Genomic DNA, 14147 nt, shown 5'->3' on the forward strand with positions numbered 1-14147 from the left:
GGATTTTCCCAGTCAGTTACTTGATGCGTCAAAGGAAAAATAGAGGTAGTGTGTGAAAAAATTCTGATACTACATGATTTTTATGGCTAAAAAGAATAAAGGTCTAAGCGAGCCATACTGGTCTATAATGTGCTCACTCCTTAAAGGGTTAAGTGGTGATGTTTTAGATGAGAAAACAACGTTATACCACAGATCAGAAAACAGTGTAATATGGGCCCTTTAAGAAGTACATTTGGGTTCGTAACAGATGTGGTCACAAAAGCATTCCATCTCATCATTCTCGTTCTATCATAGCACTTTTTATGTCTCTGTGTATGTATTAAAAAGCTGACTTATTGCTCCAAACAGCTATTAACCCACAATAACTACCACTATCTCACTGTATCCGCAGCCTTATCATCTGAAGTAAGATTTAACAAAACCCAAGCATCGTCTGCAGCTTCTTCTGAGGTCCTTTCTAGATTAATGGACTCATCTATGTGCTACTCCCCCAACACATTACAACCTCATTATGAAGGAGGATATTACAAACACCATATTATTTTTCCCCGCAGATATTAAACAACAATCACGGACATTATCTCAAATCTCTGGACCTGTGGTATCGAATGACACAAGATCTCGCCTCTTGCTCTCCCATTGGACTGTTCAAAGCCAGCTATCATCCCCACAGAAATGACAAGTCCTTATCAGAGCAGAGAGGAGAGAAGGCAGGGTACAAAGAGGGAGCCAGTGTAATCTGTGCTCCTCTTATGTTGTGAAAGATTGGGTCTGATTATTCCATCAAACAGTAAGAGCGATTTGAGAGATACAAAAGTGATGGCTTTGTTGTGCTCCGGGGATGATATCGTGTCGTGTTTGGGATTGGCAGTGAAATGGCAGTGATAATGGCAGACGGCGGTGACTCCTGTGTACACTAACTCACTTAAAAGAGTGTATTAGCAGCTCAGAGCAGGACCGGCGTGTAATTATGGGAGGCAAAGAGCAGAGATGAGAGCGATGAGAGAGATGAGAGCTTTTAAAACAGAACAACTGAATGCACATGAAGAATCGTGTTTACTTTGTTAAGAAAAATACTACTGCAAAATTAATTTCCGTCAGTTTGAAAGTCAGAAATAACACAATATGATGCTGCAAAAGGATGTTAAAGATGGACTGTGTAACTTTTATGAGGGAGGGATCTGTTATCTCCTTGTTGCCGTTGAGATAGTATTTTCTTGCCTGGAATGTTCATCTATGGTATTAGATTTATCCATGTTGCATTTTATTTATTGTGTTTTCTTAAATTCTATTTAAATGTAATTAAACTGTCTAATGTGAAGCACTTTTTTTTGAAAATTTAATAATTAATTAATTTGAATTAATTAAGTATTCCACAAATCTATTATTATTATTATTATTATTATTATTATTATTATTATTATTATTATTATTATTATTATTATTATTATTATTATTATTAGCAGCAGCAGCAGTAGTAGTAGTAGTAGTATTTAAAGGCCAACTGACTTTAATTTAAATCAAAAAAATTTTAGAGAGTGTGACCGTATGTTCCAGGTGATTGTACTTGTGCAAACAACAGCTTTAGTGGGGTTAAAGGCCCTTCATTGCCGCTTGCAGGTATAACTGGTTCTTACTGTGACAGATGCAGGCTGTTATGGTTATGGCCTGGCGTCTTCCAGTGTTCTGTCTGTAACAGTTTGGTGAAATATTTGGCCCATTTTACTCATTTTAGCGTTCGCACGTGACCTTTGTCCCCCTCAGAGAGAGCGGGGTTTGTCTGTGCGGCGTCTTTGGTTTGATTTACTGCTCAGAGCAGAGCCGCGTTTCTGTGCTCATAAACATCCAGACTGATGGACTTTATGTGTAACCATGTCTATCAGCCATAGACTGATAGACTGACTTTTTTACACGGCCATCATTGAGTCCATCCTCACCTCCTCCATCACTGTGTGGTTCGCTGGGGCCACTGCCAGGGACAGACAGAGACTGCAGCGCATTGTGCGCTCTGCTGAGAAGGTGATTGGCTGCAGCCTTCCATCTATACAGGACCTGTACGTCTCCAGGACTCGGGGGCGAGCAGGCCGTATAGCAGCTGACACCTCTCACCCTGGACATGGACTATTTGAGCCACTTCCCTCTGGCAGGAGGCTACGGTCCATTGGGACCAGAACCTCTCGCCATAAGAACAGTTTCTTCCCCTCTGCTGTTTGTCTCATGAACACTCTATAATATCTGCACTAAACTGGACACTTTATAACACCGGTCACTTTAATAAGCCACTTTGCACTGTTGTTCTGATGCTGCTATTGTACATATTTTTTCCCTTTAAGTATTTCATTTGATTTTTTAAGCATATCTTTTTAACTTTGTGCATGCTCTTATTTGTATTTGTATTTATTCAGTGTGTTTATGTTGCACTTTTTCACCGTATCAAGTTCCTAGTTTGTGAACTGTGTTCACAGACTATGGCAATAAAAGTCTTCTGATTCTGATTCTGATTCTGATGATTTAACAGATTTAAATGGATGTAGCTAACCTGCTAGCCACTGCATTCCAAATAGGAAGTGATCATGTGTGCGCTTCCTGCTCCATCAACTCACCAATTTGGTCTTAAATGTTCTGTAAATCAAGATATGAACATTAATAACAGACAACGTAGGCGCCTTCTTTCCCCGATGTCGTAGTGTTAGAAAACAGGTTTGATTGACAGTGATGCTATTCCCTGCTCAACCAGCGGTGCAGGCAGGAAATGGCGTTACCTTCTCGCTCTGGATTGGCTCTTTGGTTGCTATGCTTGCAGTCAGAATTCCAAATATGGAACTCACCTCCAAATTGTCTATAACTGCTAGCCTTGATGAGATTCATTTGACTGGAGTAATACGCTGTGGGTGACATGACACTCACTCAGTTCACTTTTTTATACAGTCTATGGTATCAGCACAGCTCCTGAGCACACCGGTCCTCCTGTCAGGTAAAGTCTCCAGACAAACATACACGCGTGACTGGTCAAAACAGACCATGTGATTAAGTTGCATTAATTTGTGGATGATGTGTCAGTTTGTTAACATTGACAGCCCTAAAAAAATGCTATTAAAAATATTTACAGTTGTCCCTCACTATATCGCTGTTCACCTTTTGCAGTTTCGCAGTGTATGAACGTGCATTGTGTTCTGCGTCCTGATTGGCTAAGGGACTGTAGACCATTTTTAATCAGTCTCCTCCGTGCGGTGTCTCCTGTACAGTACAGGATGTGTTCAGTCAAATTTACATAAATGTTGGATTGACACTATAGTGGAGCGGTGCCAGGACGAAGAGACACGATCAGAGGAACTGTGAAATACACGTGAGCCACTATTAATTAATACTAACAAGAGAGAAATGTGAGAAAAAGTTAATGACTGTCTGTGAAAAGTGTATAAAGTGTCTGGTGTGTTTGCTGTAGCCTTAACACAAATATAATAATTGTAAAAAATAAAGCTGACTACATCGCAGATTTCGCCATTGAGGGTTACATTTAGAACGTAACCTCCACTATAAATGAGGGAACACTATAATTGAACAAATGCCTTTTTACTGTGAGCTGGGTCGCTTCTCCAGAAACAGCAAACAAAAAACGATATTCTGTCACTGAACAAAAGTTTTAGAGTGAAGACGTGCTGCTCCTCCAAGAGGCTGCTTCAGTTCTGGCCCAGCTTCAGTTGGCTTCTGTTCAAACTGGAGCTGAAGCAGTTTCTTGGACGAGCAGTCAAACGTCTTCACTCTAAAACTTTTATCCAGTGACAGAATTTAATTTTTCATTTACAATGGATCATACCTGGACAACTGAGGGATTACACAGACCTCTCTACAAATACGAAATGGAACTTGGTGTGGTGTCATCCCCTGGTTGTCTACATAGCGATAGATAAATGTAAGTTTCCATGGAGACCCTACACCAGTAAAGTTAAACAGTGCACCTTTAATGTTTAACATATATAATTCTTAACCAGGCACAGAGGTGGACCACAGGGTTACAACTTTGAGTAAAGTAATGATGAGGGGAAATGCTCCGGCCCTGGGTCTACCGGATTACACAATGACTTTTCATCTTTACGTCTCCAGTGATGGGTTGGGGCGTGTGGCGTACTATTCTAAAATCTTGCCTCTCATTGTTCAAGGAATGGGGCCTTGTTTAAGAGCGGCGGCAACTGCTGCCATTATGGTTGAGAAATCTCAAACCATTGTGTTAGCTCATCCTTTGGTGTTGCAAACTACGCACATGATTTTAATCATCTTCAACAATATTACTAACCACCACATGACAAGTCAAAGGAGTAATTATGAACTTATCCTAGCGGGTGTTCAAAATTCCACTATTTCCACTGATTCACATACTAATCCATTCTACTGCATAGCTCATTGTAAGAGCCAGTGGAAGAATCACATGATTGTTTAAAACTTATATCAGTAGCAACAAGCATTAGAATGGATTTACAGCAAACTCCATCAGCCTACAGTGATTTGATACTTTTTTGTGATGGATCAGCAGTGAGACCATACTCACCCTCTCACTCTCACACACACAGTCACACACAGTTACACACACAGTTACACACACACACACTCTCACACACTCATGTGCCTGCTGTCTGTAACTTCATTGATTTCATGAGATAAACTTCTTTCAACTCTCTACCTGGTCTGCGATCTCTTTCTTCACAATTACATGCCCGCTTTAAGATTACACTGCAGGTTTGTTTTATTTTATTTTTTTTATCTCCAACCTCTATTTGAGTGAGTTCTTAAGACGTCATTGCGGTAAACAAATGGCTGAGGTTGGGCTTTATTGTACTGCGATGATGGCCAAGCCCCGTCATCATTTCCTTTTCCTGATCAGTATGAATCCATGTGTTTTGGGGGGAGGTGTGGGTGTATGCTTCAGCCTCACCTCCTGTGTGTGGGTGTATGCTTCAGCCTTACCTCCTGTGTGTGGAGCACGGTCTGGGGGAGCGTTCAGCACAGAGTCCACGATGGAGGTCCTCTTCTGCAGCAACACAAAGATCATCTCCAGCCCCTCTGGACCCAGTAGCTCAAACAGCTGGAGAGACAGAGACACAGAGAGAGACAGGGAGAAGAAGGGAGGAGAGAAACAAAGAGAGGGTGAGACAGAGAGAGCAAAAAAGAGGGAGGGAGAAAAAGAGACAGAGAAAGAAAGATGGAGAGAGGAGAGAGACAAAGAGAGAGAGGGGAAAAGGGAGAAATAGAAGGAGGGAGGAGAGAGACAAAGAGAGAGACAGACAAAGACAGAGAGAGACAGACAGAGAGAGAGAGAGAGAGAGAGAGAAACATGCTCTTTCAGGTATGTTCACTTCAAACAAAGGAGAAAGACAAACTGAACTGAACCCTGTTTAGGAGACACCATTTTAAATAATACTACTTAATACTACTAATACTATTAATAATATTACTAATAATAACAGAAGCTGATGGTGTAATGTATAGAACATAACATCACAACTGTAGCACTGAGCAAATCTGTAGAAGAGGTCACACAGAGCACGAGCACAAAGACACAGAGGCATAAGGCATAACAGAACATATCTGTAGAAGAAGAGGTCAGTGGACACACAGAGCATGAGCACAAACACACAGAGGGGCACCTGGGGCCACCTGCTCTGAACAACAGCACCTCATTCAAAGTGTTGGGTCAAAAATATGTATTCTAGGGCTACAAGATATACATGTGAACAAAATTGCTGGTACCCTTCAGTTAATGAAAGAAACACTCACAATGGTCACAGAAATAACTTGAATCTGACAAAAGTAATAATAGATCAAAATTCTATGAAATTTAACCAATGAAAGTCAGACGTTGCTTTTCAACCATGCTTCAACAGAATAATTTTTTAAAAATTAACTCATGAAACAGGCCTGGACAAAAATGATGGTACCCCTAGAAAAGACAGAAAATAATGTGACCAAATGGACATGTTAATCCAAGGTGTGTCCACTAATTAGCATCATAGGTGTCTACAATCTTCAGCGGGCCTATATGTAGGGCTACAGGTCGTCACTGTGCTGTTTGGTAACATGGTGTGTACCACACTCAACATGGACCAGAGGAAGCAAAGGAAAGAGTTGTCTCAGGAGATTAGAAAGAAAATTATAGACAAGCATGTTAAAGGTAAAGGCTATAAGACCATCTTCAATCAGCTTGATGTTCCTGTGACTACAGCTGCACATATTATTCAGAAATTTAAGATCCATGGGACTGTAGCCAACCTCCGTGGACGTGGCCGCAGGAGGAAAATTGATGACAAATCAAAGAGACAGATAATACGAAAGGTATTATGGTCAGTGTCAGAAAACTTGGTCTCTGACACAGGGCATGGGTCTTGCAACAGGACAATGACCCTAAACACACATCTAAAAACACACAAGAATGGCTAAGAGGAAAACATTGGACTATTCTAAAGTGGCCTTCTATGAGCCCTGACCTAAATACTATTGAGCATCTTTGGAGCTGAAACATGCTGTCTGGAAAAGGCACCCTGAGACCTGAGACACCTGGAGCTCTGTTCATGAGGAGTGGGCCAAAATACCTGCTGAGAGGTGCAGAAGTCTCATTCACAGTTACAGGAATCATTTGATTGCAGTGATTGCCTCAAAAGGTTGTGCAACAAGATATTAAGTTAAGACTACCATAATTTTTGTCCAGGCCTGTTTCAGGAGTTTATTTTTTTTTAATAATTCTGTTGAACCATGGTTGAAAAGCAATGTCTGGCTGTCACTTGTTAAATTTCATAGAATTTAATTTATTATTACTTTTGTCAGATTCAAGTTATTTCTGTGACCATTGTGAGTTTTTCTTTCAATAACCAGCGGGTACCAACAATTTTGTCCATGTGTGTATATATCCATGATATGGATCGGCACCATAGTCTGTATAAAGAAGTGGACTAAGAGAGCGTGACGTCACCCACAGCGTTCAGCTCAAGTCAAATGAAGCTCATCTAGGCTAGGAGCTAATTTGGAGCCGAGTTCCATATTTGGAATGCCGACTGTGAGTATCATAGCAACCAAAGAGCCAATCCGACGTGAGGCTGTTGAAGGTAACGTCCTTTCCTGCCCGCCCTACTGGCTTAGCAGGGAATAGGCACTTAGCAACGGCGTCAGTCAAACCTGTTGATAGCCTTAGTGGAAGAAACCTCAGTGAAAGAAGGAGCCTGATTTGTCTGTTATTAATGTTCAAATGTTGATTTACAGACACAATAAAAACCCCAGGATCATGTAGAGCGGGTTAATACGAACATTTAAAACCAAAATGACGAGTCTGACAGCAGCAGTTACAGAGAGAGGTAGAGGTAGAGAGGTAGATAGTTTTTATAGAGTTGATGGAGCTGGAAGTGCATCCACTTCCTGTTTGGAATGCGGCGGCTGACAGGTTAGCAATGCCCATTTATATACAGTTGTCCCTCACTATATCGAGGTTCACCTTTCGCAGCCGTGCTGTTTTGTGGATTTTTTTAGCGCAATTTTGCATTCTTTTTTTTTACAGTGTATGAATGTGCATTGTGTTCTGCGTCCTGATTGGTTAAGGGACTGTAGACCATTGTCCATCAGTCTCCTCTGTGCCGTGTCTCTTGTACAGTACAGAATGTGTTCAGACAAATGTACATAAATGTTGGATCGACACAACAGCGGAGCAGCACCAGGACGAGGCACGGTCAGAGGAACTGTGAAATACACGTGAGTCACTATTAATTAATTAAACAAGAGAGAAATGTGAAAAAATGTTAATGCCTGTCTGAGAAAAGTGTATAAAGTGTGTGGTGAGGGGTTTTACAGTCTTAAAACATATAATAATTGTAAAAAATAAAGCTGACTACTTTCGCCCATTACGGGTTATTTTTAGAACATAACCCCCATGATAAACAAGGCACCATTATATACAGTATATGATCAGCACCAATATTTAACACCAGTATCGGTATACCTCTAATAGTAGTTACAAATGATTGCAGATACTTTAAATGCAGCTCAAATGTCTTCAGAGAATGTATATTTCATTATCACTGTAAAATCCTTAGTAATATACAAGTTGCCATAATAGAGCGCCTGTATTTTGTGATGTAAAAGCCATTCAGTAAAAGTTCAGGAGTTTTCCACGCTTCATTCATGAATACACACACACACACACACACACACACTTGGGTTGAACACCTGCTAATTACCACCAGTCTGAAACCGAATCTGGCCGTGCTTTTAGTCTCGGAACAGCCACCTGGCACTTAGCGCATGACAGCAACACAACAAGCACAAACGCAAGCACAATTAAAGCCATAATACCAACCTGACACAGCATTCATCAATATCACTGTAAGGAGAGGCGTCTGAGCAGAGCCAGATAAACTCACGGCTCTTTAATTGGAAAATAGTGGAGCAAGAGGTCTGTAATTTGCACCAGTGACAAGCAATACAATGACTTTTCCCCCCATTTCCTTTCAAAGCTGGATTTAAAATGGAGGTGGTCTTCGACTGGAAGGGGGTCGCCGGGTAAAGCAATCGTCTGCACAGTGGGAGGCTTTGTAGAAAGTCAGTGTTGTGGAGGGCATGGCTGCTTCTGTTCTGTGTGGTTTGCATTTATAAGGGATTATGGGAAGTATTGTCTCATAGCTGTTGTTGGTGTAAAGAAGTAAAATTGCCATATAACGTCCATATTACCTACGAAAAGAGCTGGGTTGGACAAGAACTAGTCTGATAACGATAGGGAGGGGCAAAATAAAAGCAACTCAGATTTAATTGGGTTTCATATATTGCAAAATAAAACCATGAAAAAAATCTCTAGCCACAGAAATAACCCAGGACAAAGTCAGAACCAAACAACACCCAAACTGAAAGAAATAAAGGGCAGTATCTCAGGAAGGATGGGACGAAATTAAAATTCAGACTCACAATTATTGTGATCAAAATAATCACGATTAACCATATTATCACGATAATTATTAAACTAAGTATGTCCTCATATGTGGACACCAGGCCCTTGTAGAGAAAAAATTGCATTGTGGCCTAGACAATCCAAAGTGTGTTGTCCACATGTGTGGACGCCAGGTCCTAGGACGTTATAGGTATTCAGATTAATTCATGATTGTTGTAAAACCATGCACCACTGCTAGCAAGCTGTGCAATCAGCTGTACAAAATGCTGTTCAGCTAGCACTAACCTAGAGATAGCAAAGTCGCCACAAATATGGATTCATACAATTCCAAACTAACACAAACTACATTCAATAGTTTATTTCACATGGTATGTTACTTATGATGGATATTTTCGGCTCAAGTTTGTCAAATGATGCAGGATGCTTGTCTCGTAAATGTGCGCGTAAATTGCGTGGCTACTGCCTTATATCTATCTGAAGGGAGGGGCTAACTGTGGCTTGGATGAGCAGCGAAACGTCTTCAATCGTACAACAATTTGTCCAGTTGATAGATTTAAACTTTGTCTTTTGCTTAGGCAAGACACTTAGTGGTTCCTTGATGTAAAACACCTTTTAAACCATTACAAGAAAAACAGAAGGAAAAAGCTAACTGTGGAATCTCCAAAAATTCAGAAATGGACAAAGGCGAGGCGAGTGGGGCGGGACCAGGTGCAGGGGAGGTGAAGGGAGAACAGGTCTCACTTCTGTCATCTACTAGTCTCTCCCCTTACCTGGCCCCTCCCCCTCCATTCACCTGGCCCCTGCTGCCTCACCTTTGCTGTCTGATCTTCTATGAAGGTACAAAAGCATAAGTGGTGATTTGTAGACTGGCAAGTTATTATTATTATGATATTTACACTCACAAATTTCATTTTACACTTACGATTCTCGCAAACTCGGCGCAACAAATGTCTCAAAACTCATGTACTCACGTACAGTGTAATTTTCAGATTTGTTAGTGTAAAATTACAAAGTTGTAAGCATAAAATTAAATTTGTAAGTGTAAAATAAAAAAATGTATTTGCCAGTGTACAAATCAACATTTACGGGTCAAATTTTTGGAACAAATGTACCTTCATAATCTTCTTATGTCAGGCCAAAGTTAGGGTACTATCAGGCAGCAGTAACGTAGAGCACATCTAGTGGTGAAGTATGAGAATGCAACAGGGGCGGGTGGGCCAATCTAATTACATCAAAGCAAAATCAAACTCAAAATTATTCTTTTCTAGTTCTCAATCTTAGAAACCACCGGCATCGCCTGTACTAGCAATTCATGGTTTTCATTTTCCCGTTTATAGCCGCCATGTTGAGGACTGTTGACCATTCAGAGCGTATAACATTTTCTTTTGATTTGGTCATTGCTACCATGGCAACAGTGTATTTTATTTTTTAGATCACTCCAAAACCCATATAGACACTGTGTTAGGGAGTACGCACTACGCACTGGCGGAGTTTTGGCTTTTACCTGCTCAAAGTGATTTTCGTTCCCATTTTATGAACTCTGTGGTGAAATGTGTCCTTGGAGAGCGATGATGAGTTTCTGTCCTCGCAGCTACATCCATTCAAAAGCATTAACACAGTAATAACTCCACACCTGCTACAGCTACAGGTCCAGAGTCAACTGTCCAAGCCTGAGGTGCCGCTCACAGAACCTATTCAATTTAGAAAGATGAGGGCAGAGAAGCGAGAACAAATGTTTTTTGAATGGCAGCATATTTCAAACTATATATGCACTTTAAAATAGCATTAAAGGTCCAATATTACACAGAATTGACTCTTGTGAGCTTTAATCCATGTTCTAATGCTGTTACCTCCTCAAAAACAGACCTGGAGTTGTGTTTTGTTTCATTCACACATGTTTGAGTAACACTTTATTATTAGTCTGTCTACATCTCTTGTCCACCTTGTGATGTCACAAAGTGGTAGTTTTCAAGTTAGCATCTACCTGTTGCATTTTGTTTAGTAGAAATTGGCAATTCCAGGGCTGTAAATGATCCAAACAATTCTAGTGAAGGTGAATGGAGTTTAAAAACGCAGTGGAGCACTTCCTGTATTACCACTTAATGACATCACAAGGTGGTAGAGTGTTTTCAGTTTGAGAGAAGAACTCAGCCAAAATCTGCAGGTGTGTTTGTGTGTTAAACGTGTGAATGAAACAAAACACAACTCCAGGTCTGTTTGAGATGAGGAAACAACATTAGAACAGATTAGAGAATAGTATTTTTCTCATCTCCCTCTCTTTACATCTTTCATTCTCTCCTCTCATCTCCCTTAACCTCGCTTCTCCTCTCCCTCTTCTTCCCTTCCTCTCCCTCTCTTTGCTTCTTTCACTCTCTCTCCTCTCATCTCCCTCTCTCTTCCTCTTTCCTTCCCCCTCCTTTCCCTTTTCCTCTCTCTCTTCGCATCTTTCACTCTCTGTCATCTCCTTTCCCTCTCTCTGCCTCCTTACCCCCCTCCTTCTCCCTCTCTCTTTCTCTTCTTCCTCTTGGTTCACATGTGCCACCCTCCTCTCCCTCTTCCTCCCTCCTTCTCCCTCTTCTTCTCTTGGTTCACATGTGCCTCACGTAGCTGACATTTGGGGACGTTGCCTTTAGAAGTTCCCGTGTTGTTGTCCTGTTGCCTCTGTGTGCGTTCAGCTCTGTTTGAGTCAGTCCAGTGTAAAGTTGGACTGCGACCATTAACTGGCCATAGGTGGCGCTCTAGCATCGATCACTGTGTCGATATGATAATTGTAATCAACAGTGGGATATTGACTCCAAACCGTGTGCCAAGAGGACTTTTATAACAAAGACAGTGACATTATAAAATAAAAATGTCCAAAAAGAAAGATTTTTATCAATAATAGCCATAGCTAACCTGCTAGCTTCCACGTTCTAAGCAGGAAGTAAGCATAGGCACTTCCCGCTCCATCGGCTCCAATTCACTTTATATGTAAAAACTGTGTCCACTCTCTGTAACTGCTGCTGTCAGACTCGTCATTTTGGTCTTAAATGTTCGTATTAACCCGCTCTACATGATCCTGTGGTTTTTATTACTTACTTAATTACTTCAGTCCTCAAATTTCAACCTTTATTTGGTGGATAATGTATTTAAAAAGTCTCAATGCACCAAGGATACTTTCAGTAACATCATGCTGAGAGTTACTGCATGTATGTCTATGGCAGAATTTTCAGCAGTTACCATGGTAACACAATAGCACGCATTAGAAAACACAGCCTGGTGAGTTTTAGATTGTCTAAAGAAAAATAAAAAAAACTCAAAATGGATTCAAACAGCACAATTTCAGGAGCCTGTGATCAACACAAACATTCATGGTCCTGTTCAGGGGATTGATTTTAAACAAAGTGACACTGAAAAACTGTTGGCTAATGCTAGCTAACACGGGACTATAATGTTATTTAAAAGGGACTTGTTTAACAGAACAAATCAGCTCACCTGTAGATTCAACTAAGCTCTTTCTGTTCAGATTCTGTTAAAACAAAGCTCAGACTAAAGTTTTGGGGAGACAGTAGCGTCAGTCCCCTGACCCACAGGTTGGCGGTGCGATTCCATCTCCCACAAATGAATGGTCTTGTTAGCATTTACGGTGTTCAAAATGGTTATTCATAGAGAACGTTTCAAAGGCAGTTTGAGAGATGAAAAGACTACGAAGAATAAGACCAATGTGCACTTTAAAAACATACAAGAGCTTGAGTAACAAAGCTTCAGAGAGAGGAGTCTCTCATGTTAGCGTCAATGCACAGAGAATGTTGATGGCAACAATAGATTGTAATATCATCTGAAACCCAGCGATTTAGCATACAGTGGTCCCTGAGGGTTATGCTCTAAAAATAATCCACAATAGGTGAAATCTGCAAAGTAGTCAGCTTTATTTTTTACAATTATTATATATGTTTTAAGGCCATAAAACCCCTCACCACACACTTTATACATAGACAGGCATTAACATTTTCTCACATTTCTCTCTCGTTTAAACACTCTCAAAGTTCAAACCGTCATATATTATTTCCTCCTTCCTCGATGATCACTTTAAATTTGTTGTTCAGTGCCTCTGCTCCAGCGGTATCCACAGAGGCGCCTCTCCGTGTAGAGAAACACTGAAGTCCAAAGCTTTTCCGAAATTTGACGGTGCAGAATGTTTCATCGACATTGTGGGTTTTGTCAGAGAGAAAACTTGAAAACATACAGCACTTCAGAGTCAAACTGCGATCCAACATTTATGTAAATTTGTGTGAACACATTCTGTACTGTATAGGAGACACGGCACAGAGGAGACTGATGGACAATGGTCTACAGTCCCTTAGCCAATCAGGACGCAGAACAAAATGCACATTCATACACAAAAAACATGCAAAATTGCACCAATAAATCTGCAAAACAGCAAGACCACGAAAGTTGAACCGCGATAAACGAGGGACCACTGTACCTCCCACTGTACAGTACTGTCCTCAGGCTCCTGGCTCCATCCTGGCTCCAGCCCTGTGTGAGATTGTCCAGTGTAAAGGCTACAGCACTCGGGCCCATTAGAGTCCACAATGGAACAGCTCCGTGCGGTGTTCTGTCTCTGGTGACCCTGGGACGTTGACATTTCCACTGCTGTAGAGGAACAGTGGGAGCAGAACACAGGACGGCTCCATTCACCTGCTATAGATCTGTGATAGTGGGGACTCGGAATGTGGGACGCTGTACAAACTCGACCGCTTTGGAGTAAATGCCAGCAATGTGTGTGTGAAGTTGGAGCAAAAGTAGGGATAGGTAATAAAAATGTAATTATGATTTGATTCATGTGACGTAGGCCTGTCTCGATAATTAATAATATTGTTTATTATACATTTGATGGAAGAGTATGGTTTTGGGGTCAATATTTACTGTGTGTACTTTAAATTTGCACTACTGGGAACTGCTGCTTTTAAATTCTACAAAGTATTTTTTCTACTTCAACAATAGCAAATACAACCCCAACACACAGAACCATGTCAGGACTCCCTCTACATTAAAAGCTTCTGCATCACACAAAATGGACGCTTGTACGCTTTAAGTCATATTGTAATGCTGTTCCCTCCTCAAAAACACTCAAACATTTGTGAATGAAACAAAGCACAACTCCAGGTTTGTTTGCGATGAGGAAACAACATTAGAAAAGAGATCAGAAAATAGCGTCGCATGGGCCCTTTAAGTCAGGGAAGTT

The 14147-nt window shown here is 40.9% G+C and overlaps 1 protein-coding gene across 2 annotated transcripts in view; it reads right to left on the reverse strand.

Annotated features, from left to right (window-relative positions):
* ascc3 (activating signal cointegrator 1 complex subunit 3) overlaps nucleotides 1–14147 on the reverse strand; it is a 222178-nt gene that overhangs the window by 192233 nt on the left and 15798 nt on the right. For both annotated transcript variants that reach the window (XM_033980435.2, XM_055227922.1), the window contains exon 5: nucleotides 4963–5080. In XM_033980435.2, the coding sequence (XP_033836326.1) occupies nucleotides 4963–5080 (118 nt within the window). The remainder of the gene's footprint in view (nucleotides 1–4962; nucleotides 5081–14147) is intronic.

This window comes from Periophthalmus magnuspinnatus, chromosome 16 (genome assembly GCF_009829125.3).
Source record: "Periophthalmus magnuspinnatus isolate fPerMag1 chromosome 16, fPerMag1.2.pri, whole genome shotgun sequence".
Lineage (NCBI taxonomy): Eukaryota > Metazoa > Chordata > Actinopteri > Gobiiformes > Gobiidae > Periophthalmus > Periophthalmus magnuspinnatus.